The sequence below is a fragment of the Siphateles boraxobius genome, unplaced genomic scaffold, assembly GCF_051911475.1.
Source record: "Siphateles boraxobius isolate OS27281-9 unplaced genomic scaffold, OSU_SipBor_1 3, whole genome shotgun sequence".
NCBI lineage: Eukaryota > Metazoa > Chordata > Actinopteri > Cypriniformes > Leuciscidae > Siphateles > Siphateles boraxobius.
Window position 1 is genome coordinate 4,957,012 of NW_027508919.1, and position 14,665 is coordinate 4,971,676.

The following is a 14,665-nucleotide window of genomic DNA, read 5'->3' on the forward strand; positions in this document are numbered from 1 at the left end:
AGTAAACTTGTAAGTGTACTATTTCAATACTGCTTGGGACTAAATGGCCCACCTTTAGTATATAAAAGTATATGTTTAAGTGTAACAGTACAGTAGCAGTACAGTAATGCATCTGTACTACAAGTGAACTTATAAGTATACTAGTAGTTTACTATTTTAATACAAGTAGGCCTACATTTTTTTAGTTTATGAAAGTACATATGAAGTGTACTCTCAGTAAACTACTAGCTTAGTAGTTTAGGTACTTTCCTGTTATCCGGACCCCACCTTATACCATTTCGGAACTATAGTCATCCCTGATTGGTGTTAAGCCTAGTGACGGGTAGTTTTAGGGGCGGGGTTAGGGGTAGGCCATCGTCCCTGATTGGTCTTAACCCCAGTGACGTGTAGGTTTAGGGGCGGGGTTAGGGGTAGGCCATCGTGGGGTCTGGATAACAGGAAAGTACCGTAGTGTATACTGCAAGTATACTTATACGTTTTCTTTAAGTGAACATAGCATTATACTTAGTTTACTATTTATATATTATTTTTGCACTTGCAGTACTACTATGTTCAAATGTAGATATTATTTGTTATACTTGAAAAATACCTTTAACTGTAGGCTACTTTGCCTAATTTTAAAAACATTTTATTAGCTTCATGCATCCTTTTTTATCAACACTTGAATGCCGGTAAGTTTCGTAAAGAAAGGTAACATTTTAAACAAAAAAGTTGAGAAAATCTATTTTTTGTCAAAGACTAACGTTACGCCTTGATCCGATTCGAACGATGATCAAAACACATGGAGTAGATCGAGAACAGCCCCAAAGCTTCACATCGTTTTCTCTTCATGTGTTCGACATTTCATTTTGTAGCATTAAGCAGTTTTGATTTACATGTTGTTTAATGTTTGATGATCACATTATTTTACATTTGCGTAAGCAATCTTCTCACTTGTTTCAGCTTCTTCTTCTCCTGTGTTTTGATCCGGAGATTCTGTACTAGAAGGTGTGTCATATCGCCGCCTACCGTAACAGTGAAAACGGATAGCTGGAAAATTCAGTGGGGAAAGAGTGAAGTAGAATTAAAGTAAATTCCTATGTGCACTACCAGTGGACTAGCCTACACAAAAATACAGACAGGTGACACAAATATTGCCAGTGGGTGGAGTCAGGCTCTGACCAGGGGTTTAATAAGGCTACTTGATCAAAAGAGTTAACACAACTACAAGCCAAGTAGGCTATACTTTATACTTAATTTTACTTTTACGTATATCTCGATCAAAAGATTGAGTACAAGTACAGGCCGAATATACTTGGACTTTTCTCTCAGTATAAGTCAAGTACACTTAAGTGTAATTTTAAGTTTATTTCTGAGAAGTGGATAAAGTATATTTCTGAGAAGTAGGCTATAGCATATAAAATGTAGACTGAAAGTAGGCTACTTTCTTATTTTTGGTTTAAAATAAGTATACTAATAGAACACTTGAATAAACTTCTTTTTCGTTAGGGTTGTAACGAGAAGGCCGTTTTAAGCTATGTAACTTGGCTGCTATTTCTTACTTTCAATTGTTTTCATACCTTTGTCAACTATATATCATTATGTACCTCATAGCATAATTGCCTAAGTCATATCTCAATGTTTTTTTTTATGCTAGGCAATTATTATGCTATGAGGTTAACGATATATCAAAAGATCAAGACAAATTTTATTTCTCATGTCATGACCCCTTTAAGAAAAATGGCATGGTAAGATGGCCCCCCCTTATGCGCATATTTACTTTTAAACTAACACATTTAGATATTGCATGCGCAGGACGATGATGCGTCAGTTTGTTATTGTAGGAAATACATTTACTAGTTCCTAAAAATTCCTAATTTAGTTGTTAGGCTATATAACAAAATGTAAAATTAATCAAAGGAGGCAATTAATGACTGCCACCCTAAGGGCAAGGTCGTTTAGTAATTAGCTATATTTCTTTTGCCATTTTTTTTAAAAATGAATACAATTATTTCATGATTCAGATGATTGGAAGAGAAGTTCTTGCCAAGATAATGAGGAAAGTGCACAAATGGCAAATTAAAACGACAAAGGTGTCTTAAAAACGGTGCAAAGTGATACTTTAGGCTACTAATTGGAATGTTCTTACAAACAACATCACACACTCTTATATTTAGGACGACAGCCTATATTTCGGTTTCTGGTCTCATGTGCGCCATCAGCAGGACGCGAATCAAACACCTCCATCCGATCAGTGATCAGCGAGAACAGTTAGAAAGGAAAACAGAGGAGGACGCACCATGCCCGGTATGTGTTTGGCTGATAAGATGACCGATGATCTTCAGATGAAAAACATGACTTTAAGTCTGACTAATAGCCTGTTGTTTGATTTGATTGCTTGCGCGAAGGACGAGGTCCAGGTGAACGAACCTGGTGTTTGGTCCAGGTGAAGGGTCCGTCGGAGGTGACCGCACCAGAAGGTATGACACACATGGATGGATAGATAGATAGATAGATAGATAGATAGATGAGGGGGGAATTGTTATATTTCTATGAAGTTATATTTTCCTATCCAGTGTAAAGTTAGATACACAAATGAAGAGAAACATTTAGAATTTAAATTTTTCACAAAACGTCATGTAGAAATTGTTTTTATTCCTTACTGTTAAGAATTTGGGCTTTATGTCACTATTTTATGCAGATGCCCCAATTATGGCCTCCTGGACTATTGAAAACTTGCTCAAAGAGACTGAATCTCTATTTAATGCCTAGGCTACTGGTATTTAAAAATAATAATAATAATTTCAGAGATAATTTTAAGACTTTTCCCTCTCTAAACAACCTGTTGAGTTCATTTGATCCTTGTAATATATTTATCAAGAAGAGCGTGAGGTGCACAACAGTAGTGAAGCAGAAATAGTCTACTCACCAAGATATCACCACTGACGAATATGAAATATTGATCTGAGCCAGAATATAAAGCAAATTAGGCTTAATCAATCAAACAGCTACACTTATAATTTGATGAATGCCTGTGAATTAGTGTAATAAACAGTTAACCGTGCGGCAAGCAGAATAATTCACTGAAACGTTGCATATTAGAATCTCAGTGAATTGCATATTGCAGCTGGGAAGTCCTTTGTATAGCTTGTACTATACTCTTACGCATATCTGTTGGCGACCTCTATTTCAGCTTTTCAGATTCAGTATACCCAGGACTGTCAATCTATATTTAGAAGCTCTTGCGGCTCTAGTCATAAATATTCATTGAGGTATTAGTGCTGTCTTTAAAAAAGATGCCAGCGTGAGTTCCCAACAGTGAGTCAGGCAGCCTGTGTCAGAGAGAGTAGGAGGAGAGAGAGAGAGTGAACTCTTTGATATTTTGATACGCTGATACCCGGGGGACCGGCACAGATGGCACCTGTTCTCAGAGGCTCTGGCCACTCTCGCTGACTACACACTGTGTGATTTCCATCACAAAATATCATACACGAGTCTTCACATTTGCATTGGGGGGGGGGGGTTCCGGGTGGCATTTGTCTAAATAAATAAATAAACAATCAATTAGCTAGCTACATGTTATTTCAGCAATCAGAATTATGACATATGTTTCTGTTTAAGGTGGTAATTTGAGATGGTTGTTGTTTCACAAGAGACGGTTGGTTACTCTTACTTTTAGAGGGTCGAGTATGATTGATCAGGTTTATGTTACTCAGAAGACTAAGTGTGACACCTCTGTGCATATATCAAATAGAACAGAAACAAACGATACAATTTACTCTGCATAATGACAATTTGTCATTTAAAATGGGGTGTAATGTTGTATTTAATTCTGGTCTACTGCCATTGGCCAGGCCTGGTTCAAGGAGTATTAATAATTTAATTATTTACAGTGAATATGCACTGAACCAACATATTTTATTTTAAAACCTACATAGTTTTGCAGTAAAATATTGTTAAAACCTTTGAAGTTGCACACTGTAAATATATAGGGCCCAATGTACTGTGTAAAGGAATTTTCCGTAGCCTATTTTTTTTCCTCTGTATTTTGAAACACGCAATGCATTGTGTTGTCGTTTAGGGTTAAAGAAAATGTCCTTAACTTACCGGATTTTCCTTTTTTCAGATTTTTTTTTTTTTTTACAGTATCACTGCATTAATGTAGGCTAAGTATAATGCAGAAATGACATTTTAATGGTCATTACAATACAAAAATACAAAAGTAGCTACAAATGACTGAAAAACAATAAATTCCCAGATTATTTTATTTAAACTTCGATCTTGTTTTACGTTACATTTTTTCGGCATTATGATAGTATTACTCTGATGGCGTTTTGTGTTTATTTGTTATGTTATTTTTATGTTTTTTTTTAGCCAAAAACCATAAACATTTGATTGTTAAACAAAACATGAATTTAAATTGACCGAAATTGATAGACTTCTCAATAAGGATGTCATGGCGGTATACATGCCAACCATGAGATGGCGCTGCTGGACTGCTTTAAATTGAACAAAAAAAAGTTTACGGTCACTCTCACAAGCATGAGGGTGATTTCATGCCATGCTTTGAGCGCATCTAAATAAAGCCTGATGATCAGTCGGGCTGTGTGCAGTATATTCCTGCTCATAGGGTAATGTCCATGTAGCGTAACTGCCCCTCCCAACCGAAGCTCAGGAAAACATCTCAACCCTCCGTCCTTCTGGGAGGAAAACATGATGAACTGTGAGGATGCACACAGCACGTCTTCTTGACACACGCGTGAGAAGTGTTTAGGATGCTGCCGTGACTCCACGCGCATCAGCATCAGTATCATCCCTCCTCCGGTCCGGTTCTGCTGTCATCGCAGCGCGGATGGTGGGAAAGGACCCTCCCAAAGGAAAACGGACGAAAGAAAGATGAAATGTTTCTCCCGGTACCTGCCTTACCTCTTCCGACCCCCGAGCACCCTGCTCTCCTCGAGCTGTCACACGGAAGGTAAGACTGGAGCTGGAGAGTGGTTTTGCTGGGTCACCGCGTGCTGAAGGGATGCTGCGTAATGACAACTTTCTGTTTGGGATGTTCAGGATAAGCAATGTTTATCTTACAACTGAATGTGGTAGTAGGCTATGTGGTCAAGGATGAGTGGAAAATGTCGATTTTTATGTTAGTTTTATTAATTTATTAATATAGCCTATATTTAATAATAAAATTAGGCAACACTTTAGTTTTAGAGTCCAATTCTCAGTTGGTTATTAGCATGCCTATTTCTAGGATATTGGCTGTTTATTAGTAGCCTATTTAAAAGCACATATTAATGTCTTATTCTGCATGAGCATATTCTACATCCCTACCCAATACCTAAATGTAACCTTACTAACTATTAATAAGCTGTAATTGTGAGTTTATTGAAGCAAAAATAATAGTTAATAGTGAGAATTGTACACTCTAAAGTGTTACCTAAAATTATTATGAATATATATGTTTTAAATTAATAATAATAATGATGATAATGATAATAATATAATGTGTTACTTAATCTGAAAAAAAAAAATCCAGTTGTTCCTTCTGGTTTAAAGTCGATTTGGATAGGCTATTCATTTCTTTGTGTGACTGAGATAGAAGTGTTTATTCCCTTGAAAGTTATAGGATGTAGATTAAAGATGATCGTATATGATTATAATTGCTAGATCTGTATTAATGAGATGAGACTTTATTTCATAAGCCCCCAGTACCTGAGGGAACAAATGACCTTTCAATTATGAATCCATGCTGTTCTTCTGAGTTTTGTACAGTCATAAAAGCCGCTTTAATATTGTCTGGTTGTGCAACTCTGTGTCAAACAGGCAAATGTGGTCAAATAAAACAGTCTTTGTTAACATATCTAGAGAAAGCCATTGGTCTAAGAAACATCCTTGTGAGTATGTGTGAATTGTATGTGCCCTACATCTTCTTTACAACACTGTCGAAACAGCAGAGCTTGTTGACCATAAAAGTCTGATTTATGTCCTCTGTTGCTGTTTACCATTTAACAGGAAATTGTGACCCTCTTTATATTCACAAAAAGAATACTGGCTATTTACATACTGTATTATCTCTATAGATGCATGTTTGTGTTTTTACTGATCTGTGTAAGAATGAAAACAGACTCAAACGCAGTGCCTGAGGCTGCACTTCCTCAACCTGATATTGTAAATCAGTGTTAGATTATTTCTTTGGACACTGTGGTCAGATTTAGTGCAACAGAAGGCAAGAAAACGGATGCTGTTATTAAAATGATCACCTGCATTGCCCTTATCTGAGGGGCAACCTGGTTTCCTGTGAGTAAACAGCTATGTGATAAATTCCCATGCTGAATATAAAGGTTAAACTGGTCAATGATGTCAGAACGGTGGTAAACGTCAGGCAGTACATGTGTGCTCATTAAACACATAAAGGGTCATTGTGCAGGTTTGAATCCGGCCTGCGTCATGTCATGATCATATTCCCCTTACTTTCCTGTTTGTTCTTCATTTGTAATACAATAAAAGGCAAAAAGCCAAAACCTGGACTATAGCAAAGTTCATTCATCAAGGCACCTGGTGTGTCAAAGTGCGCCTCTAACGTTAGCATGTTCCTTGTAGTAGCTAGATGAAGTGTAAAACCAAGGGGTCAAGGTTTGCCATGGTCCCGTTAGTCCGGATAGACGCCATAATTACACACTCCGGACACTTCATCGTACTGTTAATGTGTTTTTAGTTTAATACAATGTATCAATTAAATAAAAAATAAATTACGGTATTACTTGAGTTATTTATTATTATTACATTACTAATGAGATAACTAACGGATAGCTTTCTCCATCTATTATTTTATTTTACAGTGTGGAGTAAACAAGTCACATTAAAGTGAGTCTTTACAGTGATTGTGTTAGATAGCTTTCATGCCTCTGTTTAGAACAGTGATAGTCACAAATTTATTGGGCGGTTTTAATGATACAACAGTGGATTAATTATTTATCGCTGGCTTACTTTATTGCCAGTCGTGCCGGCGGTGAGTCTGTTTTAGAGAAGCCTTGTGCTCCTGGCCATTTGGAAACAGTTGTAACCTCTAAAATCCAGCATTTCAAAGCACCAAACGGGGTCATGTTGGCTCCCCGACCCTAAACGACAAAATAATAAAGCTGACACACATTTTGAAAGAAGGTGTATGCTGACCGGCATTAAAAGCTCAGCTGTAGCCACCGGCAAGTGTGCAGAAAAACTGATGAGTAAAGGAGCGAGAGAGCTTGTGGTTGTGTAACAGAGGTCAGCGGCGATGACTCTGATGACATGAGCGTGAAACGGGCGCTATGGATCTTTTAAAAAAGCTTCATCATCAGGCTAATGAAGTGCACTTTGGGAAGGTTGGGAGCCGAACTGATCCGATGAGGACGGTTGGAACGGCGTAGTCTGTCAATGCCCAGAGGTCCGGTTGAGCTTTCAGCGTTCAATTTCCGGTCATTAGTGAATTATTAGTGAAATGACCCCGAGGCCCCGAAGTGTATTTTCTCCGTGATCCATCCAGCCCTGCCACAGATGTGAACTTGTTTTGAGGTTGCTTGTTTTTGTGTTTGTCGGATGAACGGCTAATGTAATATCAGAGTGTTGGCCTGGAGGCCGGGCAGCAGATCGTTTATTTCAGCATGAAATGGGGATTGAACCAGAACTGCTGTTATAGCACCTGCAAGCAAACAGGGTCAGAAACCTGGGTGTGTGGCGACTGATAAACTTTTTTTATTTCCGAACCCCTGTTGACTTGAGGAGGAAGTCAGCATGCTTAGTCGGTGCATGCTTTTTTGATGGATTATTCATGAGTTTGTGTGTGGTGGACGATCAATACAATTTTTGATGGATTAACTTTTAAACACTGATGAATTCCACTTGTTTTGCTTGTGTCAGGGAAAAACAAGCAGCGGCTTGTTCTATGCACACATATGAGAAGCCTCACTGTTGATGGGAATTAACATGAGAGCATGTGTGAGTGTGTGAGTGTGTGTGTGTGTGTGTGTGTGTGTGTGTGTGTGTGTGTGTGTGTGTGTGTGTGTGTGTGTGTGTGTGTGTGTGTGTGTGTGTGTGTGCGGCCTGCGCTATAAAGTAGATATCGTGATATAAGAGGAAGACTTATGAGAGGTTAAGTGGGGGAGGAGAGACATCAGACTGTAGACACATTACACAAAGATCAGGTCGATCTTTCAAAGTGCTCACATAACCTCTTAACTAAACAGATTGTAAGAGAGGCAGTGTGTGTGTAATTTTATTGCTCAGAGGATGCTTTTTCATCGCTGAAGAGACTGAAGTTATGTTTCATTTATGTATCAACTTTGTCTCTGATGTTTCTTCTTAAAATTCCTTTGGAGAAATTTAAAAAGGCATACATGAGACATTAAGGAAGAGTATAGAGCATTAAAATCAATTACGATAGCATTAGCTCAGATATTTTTTTTGTGCATATTGAGACTTGATTGCACACTTTAGTATCTTGGCAAACATCAAAACTCAAATGACTGGTCACAAAAATGTATACAGACATTAAAACAGTCACAATTTGATATCAAACTCTGTGATGTCTTTTTTTAAAAACATTATTAAACATATAATACATCTAAAAGTATGCAATCTACTCCACTTTTTCCCGCTGCAATCCTGCAATCAAAAAGTTTCTTTTAATTCAGCTAAGAGGTCATGCCATGATGTAGTAGGCCTACCAATCTTCTATTGGTCACTTCACGAGACACAAATTTGCAGAGTTCACCGAATTTGAATTTTGGAGCGCATGATGTGAAATTTGCTTGAGCTCGTTTTCTGCACTAGTGTTACCTTTCAATTGAAAAAATAATGATTGTTTTTTCGAATAGTTTCTCAAACACTTCTCCCCTTCTGTGATTGGCCAGCCAAACGGGCAGCCCCGCCCTTGATCTACAACCATTGGTTAAGGTTGGGCAGGTTGTGGTGCTCAAATAAACAAAGCAATGTTTTAATAGCTCAAAAGAGACACAACAATGTTCATATTTTTAAAGGAATCAACCTACAAGTGGCTTTACATTTTTAGTTTTTAGTAATATATACAACTGCATATAAAATGGGAGATTTTTTCTCCCCAAAAAGTGTTTGGACACTTAAGTCACATGTCAAAATGAATGAATTACTTGCATTATCTATAGCAAAATATCAAACAAATTCACATTTATTATAAAGACAAATATCACAAGCACACTTCTCAAGTAAAATATTTCCCACAAAGTATTTAAATAGGCGTCAAATGTTAGAACTAGCCTTTTTTTATTTTTTATAAATAGTTCTAGTCCTTGATTATGGTTGGTTGAACCGCATTCGAAATCATTATAAATTACTATACAAACATAAACCTGTGACCGCATTACATCAATATAACTGCGCCACTGCGTCTGTGTGTTGCTTGGCAAACGTTCCGCTTCTGAGACATTTGTAAGTGTGGCCTACATGTTCAAATATGTTTTGGGGCTACCGTAAACTAAAATCTCTCACAGTAGGCCGTGGTTCATCAGCTCAAGCTTTGAAATTCTCCAAGCCAGGTGTTTGTGCATTCACACACATACTCACACACACTCACACTTTGTCCAAATCCTGCATCAGTTTCCTTTCTAAAGAGGTGGATGCATTAGTCTTCCGTCCACTCTTTCAGCGAGAGAGACGAGAAACCACAGCAGCACAAATCCTGCTTTGTGCTCTCCAGACTGAGGGCAGGTCAGCTGATTCAGATCTGTGAAGAGACTCCAGGAAGAAAGAAAGAGAGGGAGGAGAGAGAGAGAGAGAGAGACTCCTCAATGCATGTTACCTACATTCATGCTCAACTCACATACGTTTTTGGTTCTGAAGCTTTGCAATGTTCTCGGATAAGGAACTCTATTGTCTTGGCTATATCCTGCACATCCAGGAAACGCTGAGCTGGAGGGAAGCGCAGCTTTAAAAAGAAACCTACTGGATCAATTACCTTTTTTCCCCGCTTCTGGTACATGACTAAGCAGGGAAAGACAGACATGGGCCAAATGAATCATCACTGTTTCTGTATATTTCCTTGTTGCGTGATCTTGATTTCTGCAATGATGTGTTGTTGTTGTTCTACTTCACACATGCATATTTCGCTCTTTCTTTCAAAGGAAAGCAGTGGCACAGACGGCCACTTTTAATTATTGATGTAATACTGTAGGTGAGCATACATGCAAGTTGTGTCACTGCATAATGCCGTGTGTGTTCATGCGTGTGTACTTAAATAAGTAGGCCAGGAAAATCCATTGATATGCTATGCAAAAAACATGCATCCAAACTTCCTTCCCTTCCTCCCCCTGTAAAATTATTTATACCCAGGATGGCCGTACCGGAGTAGGCTTTTCTTCACGTTTAATGAACGTTCTCGGAGAGACGCCAGGCCCGTTGCAGCTGATGAATCACGAACGTCGTGCAGTTCGGAGAAAACATCCATACCAAACTCCCACACTATAGAAAGTGACAGTCTCTGAGGTCATCTCGCTGTACCACTGATCAAATGCTGGAAAACTGTCAAACACCCACTTCGAAAGGGGCCATATATTTCTAGTCCACTAATACTGTTAGTCAACCTTGTATTTAAGTTTTCCACTCTGTCTCTGATCCTTACAATTAAACAGTTTTGGTTGCACATTTTAAAATGATCCATGCAAATAAGCTGTGGAGTATTCTGCAGGTAAATATCTTTGTTTAAATGACCGTTAAACTGTATAATTGACTGTTTGTCTTGGGCAACTGGATGTATATAAATTACATATTTTAAATAATTTCTTTATATAAATTTTATATTTTTATATACACCACTGTTCAAACGTTTGAGGTCAGTAAGATTTTTGAAAATGTTTTTGAAAGAAATCTCTTATGCTGCACCACGGCTGAATTTATTTGATCAAAAATACAGTAAAAACTGCAATATTGTGAAATATTATTAACAATTGTAAATAATGCTTTTTTATTTGAAAATATTGTCAAATGTAATTTATTGCCTTGATACAAAGCTGAATTTTCAGTATCATTACTCCAGTCTTCAGTGTCACATGACCCTTCAGAAATCATTATAATATGCAGATTTTCTGTTATATCAACTGGTATGCTGCTTAATATTTTTGATTTTTCTTTTTTCAGATTTTTGTTTATGAATAGAAAGTTCAAAAGAACAACATTTATTTAAAATAGAAATCTTTTGTAACATTATTTAAATGTCTTTACTGTCACATTTGATCAATGTATTGCAGCCTTTCTTAATAAAAATATGAATTTCTAAGGGTTAATATAACTGATCCCAAACTTTTCAATGGTACTGTAAATAAATAATAAATATTTATATAAATTATTTAAACCTCAAATCAAGAAAATCAATATATAATGTCCATTTACTAAATTTTTGCTCTTCTATTTACCCCTTGATCACCTGGTTTAGGTTTATTGATACGTTATCCCGTATCAAATTGGCCAACATCTTTTGCATATGGCGGTCGTATGAAAATGTGCATGTGATGACATCATAACCATGATGATTTCTGAATGAATCAATTTTTGCAGCTTAGTTTCCAAATGTGCACTTATGAGGAGCTTTACGTTACAAAAGAGCATGTCTATAGTGAATCAAACTGGTTTAAAAGCTGTTTTACATTAAATGGCCGCATTGTCTGATCAACATTTAGTATCAAAACTATGGACTACGTTTAAAGCTCAATCATGTTCAAACCAGATGTTCAAACCATCACGTCGAGTCTTTAAAACATTGTGTATTAGGAGAGCTGATCGGACACCTGCTATTTCATGTCCAATTCATTTAACTAATTGAGCGATGTGACGCAAAAACCCATCAACCTCCATCGGCTCTTTTTATATAACAAGTTTTATGGTAATGACCTTTGGAATGGAGGACTCAGAATAGATCTAACAGGGCCTTGAAGTGGACCCTCCTCCTCTCTCTGTTAGTGGTGTGTGAGTCATCATAGTTAACACACAGCAGCACATGTACTCAAGGGATGCAAACACAACCATGCATGATTGACAGGCTCATGAGGCCGTCTTAAGAGGAGGTTTATTTTCACTTTTGGCTTTCTCTCGTCGAATAGGAAAACAAGACAAATCTGTTAATAGTAAATCATATATGGCATGGTAAACATGATTTGTAGACATACTGTGAAGTTCACAAAGCTTCCTATATAGTCCATCCAGAGCATTTAAAAAGTTGCCAAAATGGGTCATTAGGTAATCATCACAGTGATGATGTCACAACAATAAGGACATTAGCATATGACCACCCACATTTACACATGAACATGCAGAGGTTTCCCAGTCATAACAGTTTGTTTCCATAAAGAACTCTTAAAGCTAGAGTACAGGGTGTTTCATTCTAAATTTCAGAGAGAAAATGGAAAATGCTCAAGAAATACTACATTTCAAGCATTGAAATCATATATTGAAAAAAATGCATATATCATATATAGAATTTCTACCACATATACTCTACAATTCAAAAGTTTGTGATTTTTTAAAATAAATGTATACTTTTATTCAGCAAGGACGCATTCAATTGTAAATAACAGTAAATACATTTAAAACGTTTTCCATTTCAATTTCATATTAAGATTTCCACTTCAAATAAATGCTGTTATTAAAGAATGCTGGAAAAAATGCATAATAAATGTTCCTGAAGTATCAAATCAGCATATTAGAATGATTTCTGAAACAAATCATGTGACACTGAAGACTGGAGTAATGATGCTTAAAATTCAGCTTTGCATAACAGGAATAAATTACATTTCAAAATATATTCAAATAGATAAGGGTTATTTATAATATTTCACAATATTAAAAATCTTACTCACCCCAAACTTTTAAACGGTAGTGTATATTTCTAATGATATATTGCATAAAATGATAGTGAATAAAGAAATAATGTCACATCACATCACATATAGTAAGCATATCATGCATTCGATCATATCATATAGGCCTACCTTATTTCATATAATATATTGTAGTGCATCACATATCATAAATGAAAGTAAATTAATGGGAAAAAGAAGGTTGTTTTGCTGGAAGTAACAGTAATACATGTGACTACACAACTGCTGATTTCTAACCCATTTCTTAGCTCACATCATTTCCACTGGGTCAGGCAGTGTTGTATGTCTATTAATTGATATCAATGCGTGTCAAGACAGATATCCGTGTTCACGAATGTTTGTGTACTGAGGTGACTTCTTTCCTTCGGAGATAAAGAAAGTCAATGTTTGTGTTTTCATAGGACAATTTGATTTTGGGAAGTGTTTTACGTGCAAGGTCCAGGAGCAGTGTTGCGTCTGGTAATCCCCCCTTTTACTCACCACTCTGCGTGATTTCCCTCCGGCTAGTGGGATTAGGGATTGAGGATTGTCCTCGCATGATTGTATGGAATCTTTGGGATCAGGAAAAAATTCACATCTGGGTCATGCACTTCCAGGTCAAAGAGCATAAAACATTTACAGACATAAACAGAGACATGATGAATCAAGGTCTTATGCTGATATGATGTTCATCTCAGCAAACATAACTTTGTCTCCTTCAGGATGCTTGTCAGGTTCATATTTTGGTGTGGTTATGTTGTGCAGAGACAGAAATAGGGTGAAAAGAAAAAGGCAAAGGAAGCCTGGTAGAGCTTTAAAAAGAGGACTAGGCTGGTGGGACTATACTTTTTTATAAAAAAGATGTCTTTTTAAAAGGGAAGAGGGCATGAAAGTGAAAAAGAATAGATTATTCTCTAAACTCTGCACTGTCTAAACATTTGGGATTTCCTTCCTCCTCAAGTCTTTTTAAAAGTATTTTACAAAATGTCTCGAATGAAAAAAAGTCTAGTACTATTTTATTGGCCTGTCCTGTGACAGTCACTAGATTTCATCAAGACTTGCAAAGACACGTTTATTTTTTGTATATTTTACTTCCACAAGTGACATGTTTTAGAATGTTTTATGCAGAAAGAGAATATATCGGGAATTGATCTGATTGTGAAAAATGAATGTTTCATACCAGAATGAAGCCAGACCTGAATGCGCATTTGCAGAGGATGAGAATGTTGTCCCAGAAATCAGGCCATGTTTATTTGAGTCTTCACCTGCTGGGAACTGAGATAGAGACCGGGACATGGAGGCTTAAAGTCAAGTTCACACGCTAGAGTATCTTGACATTTGCAACCAATAACGCTTCATTACTCTGTTGATTCATATTTTTAGGCTGCTCTCTTGAAAGCTTGATTCTGATTGGCCAGTCACGGCATTCAGTGTTCGGATATTCTGCTTGTCCATCTAACTAAAACAGATGCTGAGTGAAGATGACCTTGGTGGAATTCAGTTTTAATATTAGGCTACTATAATATTGTTGCAGCTGTGTGCATAGTCTTTCATCAAAAAAAGATGAAGATGACCATTTTTAATTTTAGAATAGCGAGTACTAATGAACAGTTCACAGTAAAACCATTCACGTATTAAAGGAAGTTGCGATGGTCATTTCTCCCCTATTGTCAATGGTATATTCAAGTGAAACTACACAATCAATAAAAATTGTATAGGGCGGGACTTGATTTTGTCCATGGGGAATTGATTGGATGGTTGTGTTTTGCTATTGCTGTGATGTCATCTTTGTGACCGGTTGTCCCGCCCTCACATCATGAGAGAAG

At 37.0% G+C, this 14,665-nt stretch overlaps 1 protein-coding gene across 1 annotated transcript in view; it reads left to right on the forward strand.

The window, feature by feature from the left end:
* Nucleotides 1–4,621: 4,621 nt before the first annotated feature.
* Nucleotides 4,622–14,665, forward strand: part of ppp2r2ba (protein phosphatase 2, regulatory subunit B, beta a) — a 55,473-nt gene continuing 45,429 nt past the window's right edge. Inside the window, exon 1 of the mRNA XM_077247529.1 lies at nucleotides 4,622–4,954. Within this exon, the coding sequence (XP_077103644.1) occupies nucleotides 4,876–4,954 (79 nt within the window). The 5' untranslated portion in view covers nucleotides 4,622–4,875. The remainder of the gene's footprint in view (nucleotides 4,955–14,665) is intronic.